Genomic DNA, 23488 nt, shown 5'->3' on the forward strand with positions numbered 1-23488 from the left:
CTGCTCACTCTTGTTTTTCTTCTCCCTTCATGTATGTAGTGGTCAGAGAGATGGGGTGGGATTCCAGGATTAATCGCTTGCCTTTTTTCTGCCCATGTTGTCTTGCATTTCCCAGGCTGATGCTTGGCTTCTTCTGGATAGCGCTGGCCTCTTGCAACATTATTGATCCCGAAGCTCCTGGACATAGTGTTGCTACTTTCGATCTCTTGGTTGCAGTGGATGTTTAGCCTGGTGCCTGTTGTCACCACTGTGGAGGTCAAAGTGGAGCACAGAGTTTACGTGGAGCTTGCAGGCTGGAGTACACAATTTTTGTGGTGATTAAATTTCTGCTTTTATTGCTTCGGCATTCCTGTGTGGGAGAGGCTACAGTTCTTTGAGATAGACTTCTCTTCCCATGTTTTTTTCCTCCATCCGTTTGGTATTTCTGTCCTTCTTTAGACCTGTGAATTTTTTTCTTTCTATTCTAGTTTTTCTACATGCAGCAGTTTCTTAGTTCCCTTTGCACACACCAGACCTCATCACTGCTGCTTTCCACCTTCACCATTTTTTTAGTAAGTGATTAAGTAGATAACAATGATACTTCTGTATTGGAATTGGGCTTTTCACATGCTACTCCAATTAGGTTAGTTGGGAACAGGAGAATTAAACAGTCCTTACTTCATGCTGTCTGCAGAGTTCGAAAGACAGCCTTGCATCCATAGGCTCAGCCTACGACTAGGCGCCTTCCTTCAGGATTGCAAAGCCTAAAAAACTTGCTGGATTTTTGCTGAACAATCTGCACATCATGTGTCCCGTAAATTCCCTGACATCTGCTTGGCAAGCCGTGGTATGCATCTTTTTCTACAAAGTGGCTCGAAAGAACCGAGGGATTTCTGTTTTCATCTTTAATCTAGAAAGCCTTCTGCAAGTTGCTTTCACAGATCTATTTAAAGGGAGACAAAAGTGTGAAGCTGCCCACCAAGAGGATTCTAGATTTTATTTTCTTTTTTACTGACTGGCTCTGGATTGAGTCTCTTTAAATAAAGGTCTCTTCTCTGAGCAGCTGCCTTATTTGCTCCTGCCATCTCTTCTGTTCTGAAAGTAGCATCACTTCAGAGACTTCTCGGAGCAAAGGAGTCTCTTTCAAGTGCTCAGGGTTTTTTCCGCACCTTCTCTCAGTGGTGTGGTATTGTTTGGCTGAAGTGTCCCTTCCTTTCCAGCAACCTTTAATTTTTCTGCAGAGGAGTTGGTTCTGAGGTCACCTCAATTCTCTTCCCAAGGGAAATTCAGACTATAAAAAGTCAACTTTCCTGTCCTTGTTTTGTTGTAAACCTGCTTGCACTCTGGGGGAAAAAAAAAGTAACCATGCTTTTTGCATGTGGCCCAGATTGTGGGATCCAGCTTGTTAGAGCTAACCCCTGGAGAAAACCCAGCCCTACCAGTATCCTGCCACGGGCGGCAGAGCACTGGCCTCAGTTCCCCGATGTCTCAGGGCTTTCTGGTCTCACAGAAAGACTCACGTCTGGACAGAGTCCTCAGAAGAACACAGCCCATTGCTTTTCCTGTAGAATCCTCGTGCTTTTTGATAGAGAGTTTGCACAGGGCTTCTGTAGGGACAGCTCCTTAAGTAGCCTTTCTTCTCTTGTTTTGTTTTTTACGTAAAAATGCTGCCAAGGAGATGTTCCCCATCTTACTGCCATCTTGGGGCTAAGCTCAACATTCCCCCCCCTGCCCTGTGCTGTCCCATTAAGACTTCATCCATGCTCCCGCCTCTCTTGCTTTCCCCTCCTCCCCCGCCATCGCTGTATCTGCCCTGCGACCACACCTAGCCAAGGGCGGACAAGCCCGGCCAGGCCCAGGCTGCCGGAGGAGTTGGTTCCCCTTCAGATAAAGCTGTTCCAGGTAAGGAGGCGAGTTTTTCCCCCAGCGAGGCGGTGCCATGGCAGCTTTCCGCTCTGCCTGCGGCGGCTGGGCTGCAGCAGCACCAAGCTGGCACGGCATGGCACAGCACCCTATACGGCCTTCGTGGTGCCCCGGCACCCGGAGTGGGGCAGTTTATTTAGCAGATTTTTATCAGAGCATTACGACTGTTAACGTAACGTTAACTGGCAAGATGCTATTTACATTTGAATGTGGAACACTTAAAATATTAATGATTTGAAAATGTAATTGGTAGATCTCTTAAACAGTTGAGGAGCTTGTGTTAAGTGCTAGCAATGTGTTTTCCATGGGCAATGTGTAATGCCTTTCCTTCCCATTTAGGCTTGCCCGTATTCCCAGTGTCTCCGCACATGAAGAGCCTTTCATCCACCAATGCAAACAGCAAAAGGCAGGCTCAGCCAAGCTGTACTCCAGCCTCGAGGTTGGCTGCCAAACAGCAGAAAATTAAAGAAAGCCGGAAGACAGATGGGCTGTACACAGACGAAGAGGAGGATTTCCAACATGCATCTCTGCTGCAGAAATACAGCGAGTGTGAGAAGCCATCAGGGAAACGTCAGTGTAAAACAAAACACTTGGCACTGCAGGAGAGGAGAAGGAGGTCATCTCTGACAGGGGATGACACCACAGATATCGAAAATGCTGAAGATAAGGTATCTTTATTTAGACTTAATTGTCCACCAGCCTCTCAGAAGGCAGAGCCAGCCTGCTTAAAACTAATGCGCTGTCATGCATGCAGGGTAGCGGGTATTGCATTCACATTTGTCTGTGGATGCTTTGCACATTTTGTACTTGCTTTTCTTAACCCGAGTTAAAGGCACTGTTGCAGGGGGTCAGGCATCTTGCATTTAAAAGCTGTAGCAGGTCTTTCTCAAAAAATTAAATACAAGTAGAAGAGTGTAATTTTTGCTGGCAACATATAATCCCATTGCTGTATTGTGAAAACGGGGATTAAAAAAAACCCCACAATAATGGTTTTGACAGGTCACGGTAACGAGGAGAGTCAGGAAGCGACCAGAGCCTACTTCAGACTGTGACTCCTCGCCAGCCAAGTCATACGAGCAGAAGCTGTATGATCGCCTGCAGCAGACTCCCTCATTACTACCCGTCTCACAGCCCTCGCAGCTGCCGATCGCAAGCCCCCCTCAGGAGACCACCCCGAGCCGGCCCATGCCACCCGAAGCGCGGAGGCTTATTGTCAATAAGAATGCGGGGGAAACGCTGCTGCAGCGGGCGGCACGCCTTGGGTACGAGGTAAGGGTCCCTCAGCGCCCTGCGGGATGATGGATTTTTTTGTTTCGAAAGTTAAAACCCTCTCTCCAGGTTTATAGATTAAAATTTTGCGAAGCAGCAGCTTTGTGAGTTTGGTTGTTGAAATTTGCAGGCCCCTTCCTCCTCCCCTGCTGCATTCCCTTCCCCAGTGAGCAGGGTCTGGGGGCAGGTCTCTGTGGGAATGAGTCCCCACTGCTGCGGGGTCAGCTGGTGGGGATGCAGGGGACGAAGCATCCCGCGTGAACGAGCAAAGGGTAAAGTTTTATCGGTAACCCTTGCTTCCGTTTAAGCATAAACCATCTGCAAACAGAATTAATGTCTTTTTTTTTTTTTAAAGTCTTTATGGTGATCTTTAGTGAGCTGTATGATTTTTGCTTTTGTTATTTGTGAAGAGCCTGTAGTTTAGGAAGAGGGTTTTATTTTTGTTCTTTTCTCCAAGGAATATCTGGTATGTGACACAGGATGTAACGCTTGGAGTGTCCTCTTGCATGATCAGATGCATCGTAGGAGCACTCTGCATGCTTTATGCTTGGAGTCTGGAGCTGCTCAGCGTAGCTGGAACAATGTTGTCTAATGAAACGGCCCCCCTGTTGCTACAAAAATCAGAAACCAATGAATCTCCTAGCTCTGGTGTTTTGAAGCACGCTTTTATTGGGGAAATATGGGCATGTAGGTATGAGCATCGTTGTTGCTCAACTTCAGATCTTGCGACGAGGTGTTTCATTGCAGAGAGAGATTGCTGCCTTTGTCATGGCTGCAGGGTTTGCCTTGGTGGTGAGAGGACTGCTTGGACCTCAGAGCTGGGCTTGAGGCTCGTCCTGGAAGGTGGCATCAGCCCGGGCCCAGGTGGGGTCTACCCAGCCTCAGGAGTTTCTTGAAGCGCTGAAGAGGCCTTTCCGTAACTGGAGAGCTTTGTGTGGAGAGAGGCCTTCTCCAGCTCTGGAAGGCAGCAGGGTTTCTTGGAAAGGTTTTGTTTACCCTAGACAAAGGCTTCTTATAACCCAGAGCACTTCAGCTCTAGCTAGGAGGAGAAGTGGTTGTTACAACGTTGCTATGGTGATCTCCATAATTTAAATGATTTAATTTCTTACGGACCTAAAATTTCCTATGGATCCAAAATTAAAATGTGTTGTAGTGTGTGCTCCAAGCTATTGGTGTGTATTTTCTTCCTTCGTGGTGTCTGTTGGGGTGAGTACACTTAGATGCTTTGCTTTCTGTTCCTGGTGTGCTCCACTGAGCACAGCTCAATGGGAGCAGCTCTGAAACTCAGTGATGGGCTGAGGTCTTGCTTAAGCAGGGCCAAGGGATCTCTGCTTTGTCGATAGCGGGAACTCTCTGCAGCATTGGCCATTAGTGGCTGGTTGCAGAAAACAGGCGATGTCTGGGCTCACCAGGGTGGAGGTCCTGGGTCCCTGAGGTAACCATGTGTACTCACCATGCCTTACCATCATCAGCTGATTGGGGATTTTGATCTTCTGACTTGCATTCACCCAAAAGTTAAAGTGACCACCACATTTTTAATAGGCTTAAATATCATGATTGTTTGACTTGATTGTTCATCCAGCATTGACAGTGCAACAGTGGGTCCTGTTGTTGGGGGAGTGCAGGGCAGAGGGGAGAGCCTGGTCCGTGTGCCCAAGCTGCTGCCGGGGTCTGGCATTGTCTGTGTCTTTCAAGGCTCAGAGCGGTGGGTGGCTGTGCACCCTGTCAGGGCTCATTTGGCCTGTGGTGAGCTGTGATAGTGTGGTCAGCCATGGAAGCTCTGTAGCTGTGATGCTTTTCTTGCTAGTGACCAGACTACCGCAGTTAGTAGAAAGCTGAATTTCCTCTGTCTCCAGAAAAATTCAATGGTCAAGTAGTTACAAATTCCTCTATTTTAAAGAAAAAAAAAAAGTCTCTGGGTCAAGGTAATTTGCTGGTCTGTGACCTGTGGCAGCTGCACATGTCTGTTTTCTGCTGTCCCCTTTAGCGGGGCAGCAACCTTTGGTGGCTGCAGCATGATGGCTGTGGGCTGATGCTGAAGCAGGAGTGCTGGGTGCTCATGGGTACATGGGGGCTTCTCACGGCTGCTGCATGGCAGCAGGCAGCCCTGCGGCCCCTTGCCAGTTTGGTGGCAGGGGAGGTGGACGAGTTTGCATCACCAGGGCCACAGCCTGCAAAGGGACGCTGAGTGCTGATGCAGGACTTGGAGCTGGAGGTGGCTGGCAGTGCGGGGCAGCAGTGAGCCCTGAGGGCAGCAGGAATGTTGCATGGGGCAGAGCCGCACTGACAGCTCTGCCCTGAGACCGGATAAGCTCGTGCCTGCTCTTGGCAGCCTGCCTCCCTTTGCAGCAGGGATGCCCTGCGGCCGTGCAGAGATCCTACCCAAACCCAGAGGCAGCGCTGGCACCTTTGGCATGCAAAGGTGCTGGCAAAGCTGTATGTATCGCTCCTGGACCCATGGGGAGCCCAAATGCTGCTAGCTCACATGCCTCTGCCCCACTCTCAATCACATGGAACGGATGTGCTGCATATAGTTGCGGGAAGGACACAAGCAGTTATGATTTTGCGTGTAAAAGCTGACACGAGGGTGAAGTGTCGAAGGACAAATGCGGCTTGTGTCTGGTCAGATAAATTGCAGGGCTGCAGCCAACAAGGCTACTTTAAGACAGTGCGGCAAACAGTCTTCGGCTCTGGAAATCCATATGGTCTGAGGAAAACCCTGCCGAAGCTGGTGGAAAGCTTTGCCTTTTTTCACTAGGCTTGTGCGCCAGGCCTTGCTTCATCAGGGTATTAGCAACCCATCCCAGTGTATGGGCACTCTGAAATCCATTCTGTTTTCCCCATTTGAAACAAATGACTTGAGATAATAGTAGTCTTAAAACTGTAATTTACTTTTTGTGAAGGGGGAATTATAGGGAGCGTAAAGTCTTTTTGGGAAAAAAATTACAAAAGGCTTGCGTAATGAATTTGATGGGAGAGGAAACACTGGCTGTCTTTGTGCTGTTTGTTGCTTTTTGGTGTGTGTCTGGACTTGGAAAGTTCTCTGGTGAATTTGGAATTAAATCCTGCCTGGAAAGGCAGTGAAAGTAGAGGAATGTGTGGTGTGTGATAGGGGTAGGGGAAAGATGGTGTTTCCAGGGGGTTTAAACACTCATGAAGACAAGGCTTCTCCAGGCAGGGGGAGTAGGTTTACCCTGGGGATGCCTCGCACGAGGGTCTGGTCCTGGGTGGCACTGCTGCAGGATCAGGAGCTCTCAAGCATCATCCTGCCCTTTTACAGGAGCTCCTGAGAATCATCCTGCCTTTGCACAGATCCCCTTGGGCTCCCTCACCCTGCCTGAGAACAAGCATCACTTCTGGGGTCTGGCACGGCGCTGCAGGAAAGCCTTACGGCTCAGTTTATAATGCCTCACCCAAGGCCAAGGGCCTTGTCCAAGGGTGGAGGGGACTAGTGCTTCTCGGTGGCAGCATGTGTGCCCAGGGCGTGGAGGATGCTCAGGGGGATGCTGACCCCTTCCCTTGGAAAAGGGGCAGAAGCTGCTGTAGAGCACAGGTGGGAGAGACTAAAGCGAAGGGCACCTCTTTGTAGATGAGGATGGAGCATGCATATTTGCATGCGCCTTTTAACGTTGCTGTTTGCAATTTGGCTAACAAACTGCAGGCAGCTGAAGCGACAGTAGCACATATCTTGGCTGTGATGTGCTAGCTTGACTCTTTGGATTCACTGCGAGTGATTTTCACATTGCTGGTTTAAACAGAGCACCTGAACAGGCATTAAATTGCCCCGTGGCACTTTCACAGCCTTTCTCTAACATTAGCAAGAGATGCTTATGAAACTGAAAGTGTGTTTGTGGCACCACATGTTCCTATATTCGGCAGTGATGGCTAATTTTTTTGTAAATTGAATAAATCATGTTAAAAAAAGTTAATGAGGCATTTAATTAATTAACAATGTAGAGTTTTATGGTCTTTATGGTTACATTTTGTGGTTAATGACATTCTTCTTATAGCCTCTTAACACAGAATTGCCCGACAAAATTAGCCTTTTTGTCCAGTAGTAGGTATTCCGCCGTAGGACGAGCCTTTCCTTTCTACAAAAATAGATGAAAGGTCTTTTATTTTGAGTTGCACAATCTATTTAAATGGTAACTGCATGCTAAAAGTGGAGCTGAATACAGCAGCCGCTTCTGCTACCTATATCCATCTGCTAATTTGCCTGGCAGGGTGGTCTGGTTTTGAAGGAAAATTCATACCTCTGGGGTATAATTTTGCACAGGCCTTTCTTACGGGCTTGAGCGAGTTGCAGGGTAAAGAGCATCTGTTCTGGAACGATTTTTGGCCTTTGGGCTGATTAGCAGAAACATTAAGAGCCCCTGTTCGGTGAGAGGTGGGACTGTGGGGATCCCGGGTTAAACCGGTGGGTGCATCGGGTGTAGGCGGCGGACTGCTCTGTCCCGGTGGCAGGTGAGGAGGGGGATGCTCTGGCACCTGGGACGGGCAGCTGATTAGCTCCCCGCTTTAGCCTGGTTAGTGAGGGCCTGCTAAAAGAGCAGCTTCATGCTGTATCCTGGATACCAGCTCTCGGGTCAGGTATACCCAGAGCACAGATTATTGCGGGCTTTCTGGTAGATTTTGAAACGGGAACAATAAATGCATTGCACCTGGCAGTTGTTTTATTCTCTTGTTTTGGCAAAGCAAACACCCCCCCCTCCCCTCCACACGGTATCTGGTTTTGCAAGGATGTCATTCAGCCTTCGAGAGGAGCAAATGCAAAATTAATGGCTTGCCACTAACCTGGGAACGTGGGGGCTATTTTATACATACAGCATCACTTAGAAATGTGTTTGTTTTTTTCCTTTTGCATCTGACACAAATCGAGGAAGACTCTCACCATCCTAAATTTTTGGTTGAGTGATGGAGCAGTCATTGTTTCAAGGCCGCATGACAGCGTAGAGCTGAGTCTGGCCTAGGCTTTCAACCGTGGTATATCTGACTGTAAGATGAATTGTGTTAAATTCACATGGCTTCCCACGGCGCGGGGCTCGTTATTGGAACCTGGCGCCTGGCTTTAGTTCTGCATGCAGAAAACCAGGGTGGGTGAAAATGGGATTTCCCTGATCTTGATAGAGCCGGGCTTTTTTTTGTTTGCCAATAGCAAACCGTCCTTTGTGTGTCTTAAATGTGTTTTGTTTCAGGTCATGCGCTTTTTTCTTTTTAAAATCAAACTGACGTCGGCTGTGCTGCTGTTGTGCTTGCAGAATTTTCTGCTAAAAAATGCAGATGTAAGAGTAAAAACCTTCCCGCTAGCTTTACGCGTGGAAGTTTTGAGAAGTGGAAAGCTATGAGTTTTGTCTGTGGAATTTGCATGTTCCCCCTCTGCGATGATTCCTGATGTTAGGGGCTGCAGGAAGGTCCCTGTGGGGCGCAGAGCTCTTGGTGCTGCCTCGCGTAAGCTAGTCCGCTCGTGGGAAGTCATGGTCTCTGCTATGTCTCCTGAAGAAATGGGACTTTAAACAGCTCCCCCTTTTCTTTTCCTTTTGACTGACCTGTCTCAAAGAGAGTAACATAGGCATATCATAGGGATTTTGTGGTTTTGCCTTTTTCTGCCCCCACCTTTTCCTTCAAGAAGAGAAATCTGCGCATCTCCGCAGCCAGAAATAACTCGATGTATCTGTTTTTCCTCCTATTTCCAGGAAGTGGTTCTGTATTGTTTGGAAAACAAGGTGTGTGATGTGAATCATCGTGACAACGCGGGTTACTGTGCCCTGCATGAGGCCTGTGCCAGAGGCTGGCTGAGCATCGTGCGGCATCTCCTCGAGTACGGGGCTGACGTCAACTGCAGCGCTCAGGATGGAACGAGGTGAGCAGCACCCCCGGCCCAACATCGGGTGGTCGCTGCCACCAGGCAGCGGTTTCTTTGTGGCCACGATGGTGGGAGGAAGCGGCTCTTCCCTCTGTCTTTATGCCTCTCCTTTATCCTCCCCTTGTCCCCCAAAGCAGGTAACGCTGCCAAGGTCCTCTTGCACGGTGTCCTCCTTATTGCTGATCCTTGGGCAGGAGCGTGCAGGACTCGGTGACCTCTTCTGCTCTCTGGTTAACAACATGGTGGGGGCACATTTTTGTTGTGACTCGAGTTCAGTGTAATTTTTTTCTCTTCTGGGAATTTTAAGAAGTTGTGCCTTATGTTTTTTTAAAGAGCTTGTGAAATTGCCAGCTGCAGGGCAGGAAGAGCTGATACTTGAGCTGCAGCCCTGCTCATATGCGCTTTGAGTTGTGCCGAAAGAGCGGGCTTTGCCTTGTTAGCAGGGTTACTTTTAAAAGCACTTAAGGCTTTTGCAACAATTGGGTGTGCGAGTTCTATATATGCTGTATAAAAATGTTGTTTTGCTGAACTGTTAAACTATCTGCTCATTTGATAGTTTGGATTTTTTTTTTTTTAATCCCGAATTAGCCTTTTTTAGTTTCCTTCACAGAATAGTGGGGGTACTTAGTCCCTGTGCTCTCAGAATAGATAGTGAGCTTTTCTGTTTTGTTTTGTGGAGATAGAAATGATGCTCAGCACCTTTGTTAAGCTTCTTGTGCATCTTCTAAAGTACCTCTTTGACCACCGCTGCGGGGTTGACCTTTGGGGTAACTTGTCCTCAGCATATGCAGAACATTATCCAGTCTATGCATTTTGGGGATGGGTCACTTTGTGTTCTGCGAAGGTGTTCCCCGCTCCCCCCCCCCCCCGCCCCCAGCTTGTTATCTTAAATGGTTTATCGAATTCACTATCACCATCCAAATAGCCTGGGAGGTAAAATTAGCATAACTAAGAGTCTGCCTCTTTTGTTTTTAAGCTCTTTATTTATTAACTTGGGAAGGGAAGAGTCAGGAAAACAAAAGTCCCAAGAGGGCCAGTTAGGATGGTCCATTAGTTGTTCATGATAGTCGGACGTTACCGGCCCATCACAGCTCAAAGGAATCGTTTCTGGAGAAACATTAAAACTTTGGCTGGGTTGTCAGATTCCTTCTCCATCTCCCACTTCTTTGTAAGAAGTCTCAGCTTTCTGGGCTGATGAACAGCCCCGCATTTTCTGCTGTCTCCAGCTTTAATATGTGATCTGTGCAACATTGGCGAGTTGCCGTAGAAAGAATCCTAAATTATTTTTGTCTCACTTGATGGAATAACCTATATAGAAAATTAACCCCAGGAAGTTTCTGACCAGTCTTAATCACCCACCAGTTCAGAGTCCACCTTTGATTTCGATTCACAGATGGAGCGGATTTTCAAGAAAGAAACTTGGCTTGTGTACACTGAAAAGTTGTTTTGGGGAAAATGCATTTTAGAAATGAACATGATAATGATCTGATCATAGACGGTAATGTCAGAACTCGGCTTGCGGTTCCCTTTCTTTTCTGATGGCAGACTTATTTTTTGTTTGAAAAGCTGCCCAACGGGCAGCATGAATCCAAAACACATCTAACATACAGATGAAAGATGGTGTAGCTGCCCGAAGTTGGGCAGGACGGAGAGCAGATGCTTCTGTAAGGAACTTCTGATGGGTGTTTACTCACTGCCTTTTGGTAGGGCCAGACTTCTGTGTCTCTGTAATCATGACATTCATAAGACAAATCCCGTTTCTCTCTTGAAGTCTCAATAAATTTTTTTCCTTTAACTCTTAGGAGGAAAGAAGTGTCAGTCTTCCTCAACTGTGAATGCTTTTTAAATTAGAATTCCTGAACACTTTACCCCTTGGAAAGATACTAAAACCTTAAAACCAAAAAACCCCAAACAAATCCACCATCAAAGACTTTTCCCCCTTCCCTGATTTTTTAATTATACTGAATATGCCTTATTGTCCCTGCCACCACCTCAGAAGCCCAGTAGCCAAAGATATTTTTGGTTGTGCTGGAAGCTCTCAAGTCTCCAGACAGTAACAGTGGATGTGTTTAGTTCTGTTCAGCCAGTTAGCATAAATCTGCATAGAGGAGTGATGTAACTGCATGAGCTGTGATGTAACTGCGTACACGGTGTTTGTTAGTGTGGCAGCCTGGGGTTTCTTTCACTTGGATCCCAGCTGCCTGAAGCTTCGGTCTAAGGTAGTTGCTGCCTACTGTCTCTGTGGTCAACTTTTTGGAGAACACTCTGAAAAGTTGTGACAGTGAGAATACGGCTTCAGGCTGAACAAAATGTCCATATGAATGTGAAGGATGTAGGAAAGTTCTGCAGAGTCTATGCATCTTTCCTTTCAGTCCTGTCTGAAGTGCTGCAGGTGCTCCAATCAATGTGGTGGTTTTGTATGTGTGTGTTTAAAGTTTTGAAAGTGAAGCAAAGACCTGATCCTCATGCTTATGTGTTGCCTTTTATGTACCTATGAAGCCAGTCTGTCATGAGTTCAGCAGATAAGGTAGGCTCTCAGCCTCTGGTTCCTGATACTATCAGAAATCTTGGTGAAGCCAAAAACAAAGTGCCAGACTGTAGTGGCAGGGAAGGAGGGGAGGGCATTTGTGGGGGTGTAGGTATGGTGTAGTCCTTCCCTTCACCCTCAGCTCAGCACTGGGGCCCTGCTTGCACACCTTCCGCTGCCTGTAGTGCACGATGTCCCTCTGTCTGACCTATTCACAGCACATCTTGGCCGGGCAATAGGGCTGTCTTCTATGTTTTTCACCTTAAACTCCATGCTGATCGCGGGTCTCCAAATGCAGCGCCTGCAGACCCTGAATACACAAGCACTCTGCTGCTGAATTAGTGGCTAATCAAAGATTATTGTAGAACCAGGCCAGATCTTTAAGACCTGTCTCAGAGGTGCCACAGTCACTAAGGGCTCTTAATCGTCTTACCCATAAATAATAATAGACCGTGCTTAAGAGGTGAAGCGCTTTCCTTCCCTGACAGGACCCGGGTAAGTGCAGTAGCTCAACAAGGGGCATTCAAGGACCAGTGCCTGACATTAGCAAGGATGGTTGCCGGTGTATTTGGTCTTATCAACTTGTTCTTCCTCTTCCCTCCGCAGCATGCCCTAGCTGAACCTGCACTGCTTTAAAAACGAAGATGCATGCCTAAAATACAGGCATCTCCTGCCTGTTTGCGAGGCCTCTCCATTGCTTCAGAGTTTGCTCTCTAGATTTGCTCTCCACAGCCAGTTTTGCTTTATCCTCCTCTCTGGCGGCTGATGAGCTCAGCCTTTTTTATTTTTTCCCTGGGAGGCCCATGCCAAGATGGCTCTCTTCCTGTGTCCTTTCAGCTGGTCTTGGCAGAGCCATACCCTCCAGCAGCTAATTGCGTTAAAGAAGAGGCAGCCGGTGTAGCTGCCCTCCTGCAACTTGGTGCCTTGCCTCTTCCGTGGGGCAGTGTTGCATAATAGAGTAGATGGAAGTAAAAATAAAACACCAAGATATGGTATTCCTCGGCAAGTTACGAGACCTCTTATTGCAGCGAGGAAAATTCTGATGGTGCCTGAAAGGCTGAGAGCAAACCCTGACTGGTCTAAGTAGTTTATAATTTTGGTGGTGGAATGATAAACCCCCAGTGAAATGTTTTCCTACTCCAGTAGCGGTAAAAATAGTAGGAAGAATGCGACAGTACACAAGAGAGGGTTGAGATGTGTGTCTCCTGTAGGATATTGCAGCTCTCGAATGTCCCCAGATCCTTCTGGGGCCTTTCGAAGGGTTTGTTTTAGAAACAAGCTGTACTACCATTAACTGTACCATTAGGGACAGAGAGTGTTTATTTCCACGATGCTCAGGGCGGAAAAGATTATATGGGCAAAGCAGCCCAGTAGAGGACTCCCAGGGATCCTTTTTTTTCACATCTGAAAAAGTTGCTGACTCCAGTAGCCACTTTTGCATCCTACATAGAGGATGGTTAAACTCTGCCAAGACTGAAAAATACTCCCTCCTCTGCCAGCCCTGGTGGGAGAAGCAAACAAGTAGCTGTGCCTTTGCATGGTCCCGCTCGTGAGCTTGCCAAGAAGTTGTGCTAGCCAGTAAAAGAGTCTGTCAGCACTCTGTTATTGCCTTTTTTCCCCTGCCTTATCTATGGGGAATCTCCTTCCCCCCCCTCCCCTCCCTGCCAGTGTTTTCTTTCCTTCCTTTGCTTCCTTCTATTTATTGTTCTTCCTTCTTCCGTGTGGCTTTACTGCGCCTTTCCTTCCCCTTGCCTCTGTAAAGTCCCTTTTCATGCCCAGAGCGGCCTCCCTATGCTCTGGCAGGCAACAAAGATGGGTCTGCCTGCCCTGCTGCCTGCTCTGCTGCTTGCCCCTGTCTGCACCACCACGCCAGGATGGGTAACACGTGGAAAGGGAGAGGGGGTCCCATCCCGGGGTTACAGCCCATGTGCTGTAATTTTTCCTTCCTGGGGAACGCCCAGGCACCCTTTATAAACTTGTCTGGGTGTTGTTAAATTGATTGAAACACTGGGTGGTGATGCTGTTTTCAATAAGTTAAGGGATCATCTTGAATTCATTACTGCTTCAAAAGCCACTTAGGTAAGTCAGTTTGAAAAAAAAAAAAAAAGGCAAACAAGAAAACCCACAAACCAATAAACCCACAACACTCTCCACCCTCCCCAAAGCCAGAGAATCTTAATTCTGAAATAAAATGGAAACCAGTTCAAAATTAAAGACTCCAGTAAAGTGAGGGAGTGGGGGAGAAAAAGCATCCCCAGCATTTGGCAGCAGCCGTAACTCTCATCTGTTCCTGGTGCCTTTCAGCCAGGGATGCTTCATGCCCAGGGAGGGACAGGAGGTTTTGCAGTGAGGCTGATCTTTCCTGCTGTGGATGCTCGGAGTGTCATGACCCAACAGCTCAGGCCTCAGATGCTTGCTGACAGCCAGAAACACCCGATATATCTTAAGCTTCCGTGTCAGCACCCCTATTATTTGTTACCTCTTGTGTTGGTATCGCCTGGGATATGTAGCACCGGCCGGGTCCTGGATGCACTGGGGGCTGCGTAGACACGCGATGCTGCAGGAGTCCCTGTGTGGACCCGGGGAATGCTGGTGTCTCCAGCACCGTATGTCTCAAGAGCATCAGATAGTTTCAGTCTTGTGTTAGAGTCTTCCCTGAGAAACTGAGAAGGGATATCCTGACCCTTTGCAAGTGATCCTCACGGACCTCTCTGGTCTTAAAACTTGAAAGTGGCTTTCCAGAGAGCGGCACATCAGGCTTTGAAGCCACGCACATGTTGTGCTCTCTGGTGCCAGGGGTCTAAGAGGTAGCTCAGCAGCTTGAGGATCACCTGCTTGTTTTCTGTGTTGGTGACCTGGGGTGTGCAGGAGGCAGGCATTGTGGGATAAGCCATCTCTCCATCCGCAAACTTTCCAAGTGCACCTCCTCATGTCAATATAGTGTCCATATGCCAAAACCAAAACTGCATTCAGCTTTGCAGCAAGATGGGGGCAAGCGAGAGTGCTTCACATGTGAGAGATGTTAATCACCCTAAGTCACAGCCTACTCCAAGTAGGAGTAAACACACCTGGAACATACTTCTTTTTGAGATGGATTTGAGTCCCTCTCCTACCAGCAGCGCTATGTGATAGATGGGAAAACAGTGGTGTGCCTTCCTCTTTTGACTGGTTTAATCTGCTTCTCCTCTGCCCTGAGCTCACATGGATGCCAGCCCATACCAAAGCGGTGATGACGTAGAGGGGACATGGCTGCGTGTGGCAGAAGGGACGTGGCCTCCTTGCAGAGGGAGTTTCAGCCGTGGTTGTTAGCTGAGCATTGCTCGGCAGATTAGTAGACGGAGTTTGCTTGTCTGTGCTTCCAGATGACTTCTCCTTGTAATGTCATTCTGAAAGCTTTCCTGGAGGGCAATACGTGATCCTAGTTAAAGTCCTTCCTTACTTCTCTTGCCTTTAACAAGGCTTTCAAGCTCTCAAAAGCTTGTTGGAGGGCAGTGGTGTTGACAGCCTAAAGGAGGAGGTGTGTAGAGTTGAGCTGAACTGCCATGATCACTGGCAGTTCATCTGCTCATCGCCGTCTAAGGAAAAGATGGGATTTTAACACATCTTCATTAGTCTGAAGGGTAATATGTTCTACTTCCAGACAACTCCCCGTTACGTATAATCAATTTTAAAGGCAAAAGTTAATGCGATTTATAATTAGCGATAAGGAATTCTAAACCTGGAATTGCAGGCATGCGTATTAATGAATAATCCTTCTGTAGGCTCACAAAATCTATGTCTGAGCTTGTATAGATTGCTCATGCCATGTAAAATGTGTTAACTTCTGGGTGGACTAAACTTAAAATAACATGTTTTTCTATTCTCCAAGTAGAAGGGTTGAATTGTGCTGCAAATATATTCACAAGTACTATTTAAAGAGGATATAGTGCAGAAGTTTAATTCCCAGCAAATTTTCATAACTTATTTCTGTGTACATAATTTAGGAGCTTTGGGTAACTGATTTCCGTGCTTGCCCAGAGGCAGGCTGAATGAGCCTTACTCCACAACACACTGTTAAATTGGCAGAGATTTGGAACGGTAGAGTGACTTGCAGCAAAATTATGTTTGTGAGGCTTCATGCAAACTCCTGCTTTCTGTTACAGTGGTGTAATTATTTTACTAGCCCTCGAAATACGTACGACAATGAATAGATGTAACAGAAATATCTGCCCCGAGCAGTCCAACTGTGAAAAGACAAGAAGGGAGGGGATGATGTGCAAGTAAAACTGACAATGAGGTGATTGGCAGCTGTATTAATAGTGTTATTTGCTATAAATAACTTTGATCCGAAGAAGTTTCTTTTCAAACACATTTGTTTAATACGATTGAGTCAAAATGTAACACCATGATGTTTTTTATTTCTCCCTAGACCAATCCATGATGCAGTTGAAAACGATCACTTGGAAATTGTCCGCCTGTTACTGTCTTATGGTGCTGATCCAACGCTTGCGACCTACTCTGGGAGGACCATCGTGAAAATGACCCACAGTGAGCTCATGGAGACCTTCCTCACAGGTCTGTGGCCACGTTGCATGGGGCTTTGATGGTCATGGCAAATGGGGGGCCGTTCCCTGGCCCCCCAAAGTCCCTGCCGCCTGGCAGGGATGGCTCCACGCCAAGGAGCGTTAGGGTAGGCTGCAGTAGCTCCCTCTCTGCCTGCAAAAACCTGGTGGCTGCAGGTAGGAAGCATAGCCATGCATGGGGGCTCCTTCTGATCGAAACTCTTAATAAGTCATGAGGATTATGCCAGTGTCAGATCTGATAGGTAGGTAGGTCAGCAGGCTGTTTCAGTGCCTTAAGTTTTCTTCTTGAAGTGGAAACAAGAAACTTGCCAAAGTGAATAGCTGTTTGTTAAATATAATTATGTTTCCCATGGTCTTGCTTTTTATCCTTCTAGGAGCTGTTACTTTGCAAATTCTGTCTCATTTTGTATCTGAAATGTTCTAAAACTGTATTAAAGGCACTTGTCTTTAAACATGTCCATGTTCTAACATGGTTTTAGGTTTTTTTCCTGTTAGTTTTTATAAAGACATTTTTATTTCCTAATAACTTATCTCTGAAGATGTTTGCAGTGTTCACAGTCAGTGAGTTTAAGTACTTATCCACTTACCTGTTTAAATGGTGCAGTGTAGAAAGCACAGTAAAGTCGAGTATCTTGGACTTCTTAGAGTCTTGAATCCCAGTATCTTTTCATCAACTCAACTAGCAAATCTCCTAAATTATATCTGTAGAAAAGAATTAGATCTTCTGAACGTATCTGTGTGGAAAAACCTTTTCCATCAGTTTCTTTGGGGTCGCTGTTTCACCCCCAATTTGGTGTCCAGAATAACTAGGCAGGCTAAAAGTGTGTTACACACTATCTTTCACAAAAATAAAATTCCACCCTCAGTTTATGAAGCTTAAGGTTGGGTCTGTCCCTGTTAGACCTTGGTTGATTTTTTGATGTGGTGGGTCATTATTAGATGCGATGGGAGATAAAAGTGAATTCCAGGAATATTTGCGAGAGTGACGTATGTGTATATGCTGTTGTTTGTAGCATGTGCATCAGGAATACGGTGTGGGTTTTTTTGATGGAAGATATGGAGGATACATAGTGAGGCTGTATTACACACAGTCTGCTAAACTTGCCAGCTTTTTGTTCTCATCAGTATGTTTTTGTTGTTGTTTTTTCCTCTCCAGAGTATTTAACTGACCTGCAAGGTCGAAGTGTTGATGACCCTGGTTTGTACTGGGATTTCTATGGCAGCTCTGTGTGCGGTGAGCAAATGTTACCCTTTATTTCTTTGTATGCGGAGACTTTCAAAACATGTGGCACGTGGGGGTGGGGGCTGTTTTGTTTTTATGGTAGAGGAAGCTAGGAAGGAAGCAAACTGATTTTATTTACAGATCACGTTATTGGAAGAAAAAGCAAGACCTGCAACAGTCTCTTCAGTGCTGACTTGGCACCTGTATTCAATTTTATTTAGATCCAAAAGACGAATCTGGATTTGACATCTTGGCAAATCCTCCTGGCCCAGGTGATGAAGATGAAGATGGCTTTAGCGATGTGTTTGAATTTGAATTTTCGGATGAGCCTCCCTTGCCGTGTTACAACATTCAAGTGTGTCTCTCTCAGGGGTAAGAACAAATGCAGGGTTTGGGGTAAAAATAGCTGAGATGATCTGCTTGGGATGGCAGCAGTTTGTGTCTGTGGGGAAATGCATTTGCATTTATCTAACGTAAATGAGAGAGCGATACCGTAACTGCCAGGCTTTTTAGAAATAAGCTAATAGGAAGTGAGAGGGGGAAAGGGCTGTGTTTTGAGTGCCATACTCCTGAGCTGAACACATGACGTTTGAACAGAGATTCCTTCCCTCATCCCAGGCAAGCATCTTGGTATAACATCCCAAAATACAAGTGCTTCTAGCACTTAAATTTGGATACCATGTTTGTAAGGTGTTCTTAATTTTACTTAATGGGCTCTTCTGTTTTGCTGAGTGGACATGCTTTTGTGGATGACAAAATGACACCATTACTGCTGTTCTAGACTTTGCAGCAAAACTGGTTTAAAGCCCTGAGTCATGTCAAACAAATAAACATCTAGAAGAAGATACTATGATACTTGATAATAAACAAAGACCTGGAAAATTTTATCATCAGTTATATTCAAGATAAAAATTAGTTTCGTAAACAGTTACCGTTTGTCATTTGCACCAGTTTGATGACAGCTGTTGGGAAAATAGTTTTAAATATTAATCATGCTGGAGTGTGGATTTTAGCATGTTTTTATTATTTGGGTGATGGATGTAAGTTAAGTTCTCTGAAGTGGACAAGTACAAAGATTGAATTAAAAAATTGTATTCTTAATCTGAGAAAAACCCCCTCTGTTGACTTGTATTTAGTACGGAGACCTCTGCAAGTAGAGGTGCTGAAATTTCTGATTGTAACTCTAGGCCATTTCATAACTTGCTAAATGGGAGTTGGGCTCAGCCCGGCGAACCTTTAACCATGTGAGCAGCCGTCGGGATGGCTGCTGACCTGTGCGTGCGCTCACAAACCCTGGGTTTGTAGGCTCCAGTGCCCCTGCACGCCTGGTCCCCCTCCTTCCCCAAAGCTGCTGGCAGCAGTACTATGAGTAAATATGTATGCGCCTGCACATCTGTTATATTTGACCCCCTGGGCAATGGCATTGATTTCAGGGGGTTTGTTTGTGCGGGTACAGTCGGGGAGGGTTTGTCACACAGCAATATGGTGAAGAGTCAAGAAGCTGGTGACTTAATGTCAGTTATTGGAGCCTCTTTCTCCTTCACTTCCACAGACCACGAAACTGGCTTTTGCTCTCGGACGTGGTGAAGAGGCTAAAAATGTCATCTCGCATCTTCCGCTGCAACTTCCCCAATCTGGAAGTTGTCACCATTACGGAGGCAGAGTTTTACAAACAGACTTCCCTCAGCCAGTTGTTCTGTTGCGCTACGGACCTTGAAGCTTTTAACCCGGAGAGCAAAGAGCTGTTGGACTTGGTAGAGTTTACAAGCGAACTCAAGACTTTGCTCGGCTCCTCGCTTCACTGGTTGCATCCGCACGAGGAACCTCCCTTCGACATCCTCTGGTGAACCATCAGGCCGTTTAATGTACAGTGCTCTATACAGTTACTTCTTTATGTATATGTGTTCAAATGCAATTGTTTCTGTAAAGAAAGGACACTATTAAATATGAAAATATCTTTCCTTTATATAAGAGATCTGAATTCCAGTTGGATGGATTTTGGAAGAATTTTTTTTTAACTTCAATCAGTTTTTACAAAATTGTTATATAATGTTTCTTTAAATGCACACAGGCTTTGGGATAAGTTTGTTATTACTCGGAACACATTTTTTTTTTAAAGAACACACCCACACATTGACTTTGTTTCATACAAAGCACTGATTACACAGAACATACTTTTCTAGGTGATGTGATCAAAGTCATGTGGCTTGTTTGGGAGATAGAATTCAGTAAGGCACTTGGTGATATTATTTTTGTTTTTTTGTTTACAGAATTACCTGCTTTGGCCAGGTAAGCACTATTGAATATAATTCAATAGTTTGTAATATAAATTAAACCATATCCATACGCATCAACTAATTGTAAGAACTTTTATATCCTAATTTAAAAGCTGTGAAATTTAGTTTTCACACATCAAACCGGATTGTTTATATATGTTTAAACATTTTATGCTCTTTATTTAAAGAAGACTTTGAACTATTTTTTCTGTACCTTGTAAAATATTGAAAAACTAACATATGTTGAAGTTGCTTGAAACTGTACATAAACTAAATTTTCTGAATTGTGTGTTTATGTTTGAGATCTGTGTTTTAACTTTGTAAGTAAATCTCCTGCCTTTGTATTTATATTTTACAAAAATTTTCTTAAAGGCAATAAAACTGTTGAGAAATGAAGGGGCTAAAGTGACTCCCATTAATTCCGTGCCTGGTTGCGAAATGAGCTCCGACTCATTAATGTTTATGAAAGGAGGCTCCACAAGCCGTTCCTGAAGCGAAGCAGAGCTGGCACAGGTGCCAGCAAGCAGCTGATGAAATCTGAGGTAGAATCTGCATTGGCTTTCTAAATTCAAGGTTACAAGAAAACATCAGACAGGCACCTTTTGTAGGACAGAGGTTTAAAAGTGGCATTCACAATACTTTCTGCATTGCCTTTTAGTTAAAGAATTGTGAATAGGTTCAATTATTTTTCCTCCTTTGTCATCATTTTAAGTTGAATCGACTGAATTCTCTTTTCAGTGGTGTCTGCAGAGGGGAGGAAAACAGTACCAGGGTAAATGCTTTAGTTGTAATGTGGAGCATTAAGGCTATGGAGCACCCTTGGCGGGGATCTGAAGGGACAGTGAACAGAATGACACTTTTACACAGCTTGTGAACTTGCATCTTAAGAGGCTGGGCTCCCAGGGCTTGGGCAGGCCCTCTCCCAAGGGACTGGGTCTGCCTTTTCCCTGTGGAAAGAAGTTTCTACTGTGAACCCAAAGTCTTTGCTTTGGGGCTGTTTTTAACAGTAGTATGTCCTGTGACAGCCAAATGCTTCAGCTGAGACGTTTAAATCATGCTGGTCTCCTGATGAGGGCCCAGACACCCACCAAAAGGATCTCGAGCAGAGCACCAGGTCCTTCTGAGAAAAGCATCTGGGAAGAAGTTTCTCCTTCTGGAGCAGTAAGGCTCAGAGGTTTTCATTAATGGACAGTCTACTGCAGGTTAAATCTGTGCTCTTGGGGGAGCTTAAGAAAGGGTGTGAATTACCCTCATCCTGAAGGTAAGGGAGAAGGACACCTCATTCCTGAAGGTGTCCCAGAGGGAAAGATGGAGAGCTGATGCCTTGTGATGTGTTGCCATCTTTTGCCAAACATTTGTGCTGCGTGGCTTACAGTGGGGCTGCTTCTGGGGGTAAGGTGGTTTTGTAGCTGAGCCAAGAGGTGGGAGAGGGGCCCAACAGCTGTCTGCTGCTGACAGCCGAAATCCCATTTCAACACAGGACAGGGAATTTTTAGTCCTAATACAACCACTGACATCTTTCTCCAGACTTTGGATAAGAAGGATAATGGTCTTTCCTGTACAGCTTACACACACCCTGGGTTTCCTTTTAAGCCAGCCTTCAGCTTTGCAAGGAACTGAAACACGGACATCCCTACTCTCCAGTGCCGGCTGTTTTTACACCCTGATTTTCCCAGAAAGCAGAGGTAGGCCAGAAAAACTAAGGCAAGGGAGAACGTTAAAAGCAATTGTTACAGACACCTTTATCTGATCAGCTGTGTAATGCTTGGATGGTTTGAACTGAGCATAAATCAGCTTCGTACCACTTCCAGGGGCGCGTGGCAGATACCTCACTTCTCGCCATGCCCCGCAGGCAAGCAAGATTGACGTGGCTTCCTCTTACGTCCAGCTCCTCCTCAAATGATCTTGAGCACGTGCTCCCCAAACGTCTCCGCTTAGTCAGCTTTCCACTATCTCCAACGAGTACAGTTGGGCCTTCTCCATGCTGGCGCTTGCATCTGTGCTCAAATACAGTAACAGCCTCATGCTGTTGTAACGCAAGCGTGTGCCTGCCCTGGGGCCTGTCTGTGCTCTAAAAATAGGGCCCTGGCGGGGAACACCTGGTCACAGTGCTGTCCCTTGACATAACACAACCATTTTATCTACTAGGGTGTACTTTTTTAAAGAGACTGCTGTGCGAGGGTGCTTGAGACGGCATGGAGGGTTTGGCAAAGGAGGAGGGCAGAGTCCTGTGCTGCTGGGTGCACGAGGCTGGCTTGGCTGACCCTATTCTGTGCAGTTTGGGAGAGACTCTCACAGGAGAGGCTGGCTGCATGTGGTTTTGCAGTAGGCAAGCCCAGGGAATAATTTGCCCTGAGGAAAGGAGAAATGGCAGCATGCCAGCAGGGAGCGAACTCTGTGAGAGCGAGTGTAGGCATGGGAGTTGAAACGCTGGTCGCCTTGCCAGCACCAGGACTGGCTGAATCCTGCATGGTGCAGAGCCAAGGGACTGAGCTATCTCCAACCAGCATGGCAGGGCAGGGCTGGGAGGGGGCTGATGTTCAGCATTTCAGCTTCTGGACTCACACTGCTCTCCTTTAAAGCACTTTCCTGTACATCCTCTTGTGGGCCAAAGATACTCACTTCACACCACTGGCATTGTTCCAGGTTAGTTAAAAATAAGGAAACAGAAACGCAGCCTTTGGGGATGGTAAAACCCTGCCAATCCCATGTCCTGCCTTCTGCAAGGTGAAAGTGCAGTGTTGATGCTGTTGGGGCCTAAGACAAGGCGTTTCCTTGAATTTCCCCTGCTTATCACTTGGATTTGCCTGACTGGGAGGTTGTGCTGCCCCGTGGAGGTGTTGGAGAATCGGTGGAATATGGAAAAAACCCCATCTCCAGCTAGAGCAGACAGGTGAGCCTCATCGAAGGGAGTTTTATTTGACAAACTTTTACTTGGTGCTGGCTGGGAAATCCCAGGAAATAATACCTGGCTCCAGGCTGACTGCCTGGTGGGACTGGGGAGGAGGGGAGCCACAGCACGGTCAGTGCTGTGAGGTTTCACCCAAGATAAGCAGTGCTGCTGAGGACTGCAAAAAATTAAACTCCTCCTTTCCCTTCTTGCCTTACCCAAGAGGACTGGGTTCTGCATCGTGGGGTCAACGCTGGGAGTTTCTCATTTGGGTTATTTTTCCCTCTGGACACTTTTCTCTTTTCTTCTGCTTTGCTGTTGTCTCCCCCTTTTGCTCTGGTGGTCTAGCTGGAGACTTGTACCAAATACACTGATACAGTGAGTGGCAAGCAAGGGCCGGAGGCATTTGGTCCTTGTTTGTGCTCTTTGGGGAGCAATCTGCTAAAGGGAGTGCTCAGATGCCTGCTGGAAGCCTGACCCAGCTTCTAGTTTACAGGATCACAGGAGCAGAATGGAAATTGTCTTAAAAACTGTTCCCAGGGGCCAAGCTCACTCCATGAATCAAAGAGTTTGAAGCTGACTCCTCCCTTCATTTCTGTGCTAAATAACGAAACTATAGATGAGACCCATCATTTGTGCATTAATATGAACAAGGTGTCGGAATGGTAAATGCAGGCAGCTGCCATTCCCAGGCTCTGCAGGGCTGCTGGTAAACATTCAGTATCATTTCTTCAGTTTGTACAGGAAAAAGGCACACATTGTTACTTTAAACTTGTACAGATGCAAGCTAACTGAAAAAAACAGTATCATATCTGTTTAAAATTGTTTGCAGAACATCATATTTTCATTTCAATATGGGTCCAGTGTTGGTAGGAGAGGGCTTGGCACCACTACACAAGACAGAAGAGCTGAATGCCACAGTCATGACGACATATATTAGGTCTTTTCTCAATGTGCTTATTCACCGTTGTGTTTCT

At 46.2% G+C, this 23488-nt stretch overlaps 1 protein-coding gene across 9 annotated transcripts in view; it reads left to right on the forward strand.

The window, feature by feature from the left end:
* The window catches only part of BCOR (BCL6 corepressor), an 82415-nt gene extending 62398 nt beyond the window's left edge, over positions 1–20017 (forward strand). For all 9 annotated transcript variants that reach the window (XM_074858531.1, XM_074858529.1, XM_074858528.1 and 6 more), the window contains 7 exons: positions 2242–2570; positions 2902–3171; positions 8865–9031; positions 15970–16115; positions 17280–17357; positions 17567–17717; positions 18898–20017. In XM_074858531.1, the coding sequence (XP_074714632.1) occupies positions 2242–2570; positions 2902–3171; positions 8865–9031; positions 15970–16115; positions 17280–17357; positions 17567–17717; positions 18898–19192 (1436 nt within the window). In that variant the 3' untranslated portion in view covers positions 19193–20017. The remainder of the gene's footprint in view (positions 1–2241; positions 2571–2901; positions 3172–8864; positions 9032–15969; positions 16116–17279; positions 17358–17566; positions 17718–18897) is intronic.
* Positions 20018–23488: the final 3471 nt, after the last annotated feature.

This window comes from Strix uralensis, chromosome 2 (genome assembly GCF_047716275.1).
Source record: "Strix uralensis isolate ZFMK-TIS-50842 chromosome 2, bStrUra1, whole genome shotgun sequence".
NCBI lineage: Eukaryota > Metazoa > Chordata > Aves > Strigiformes > Strigidae > Strix > Strix uralensis.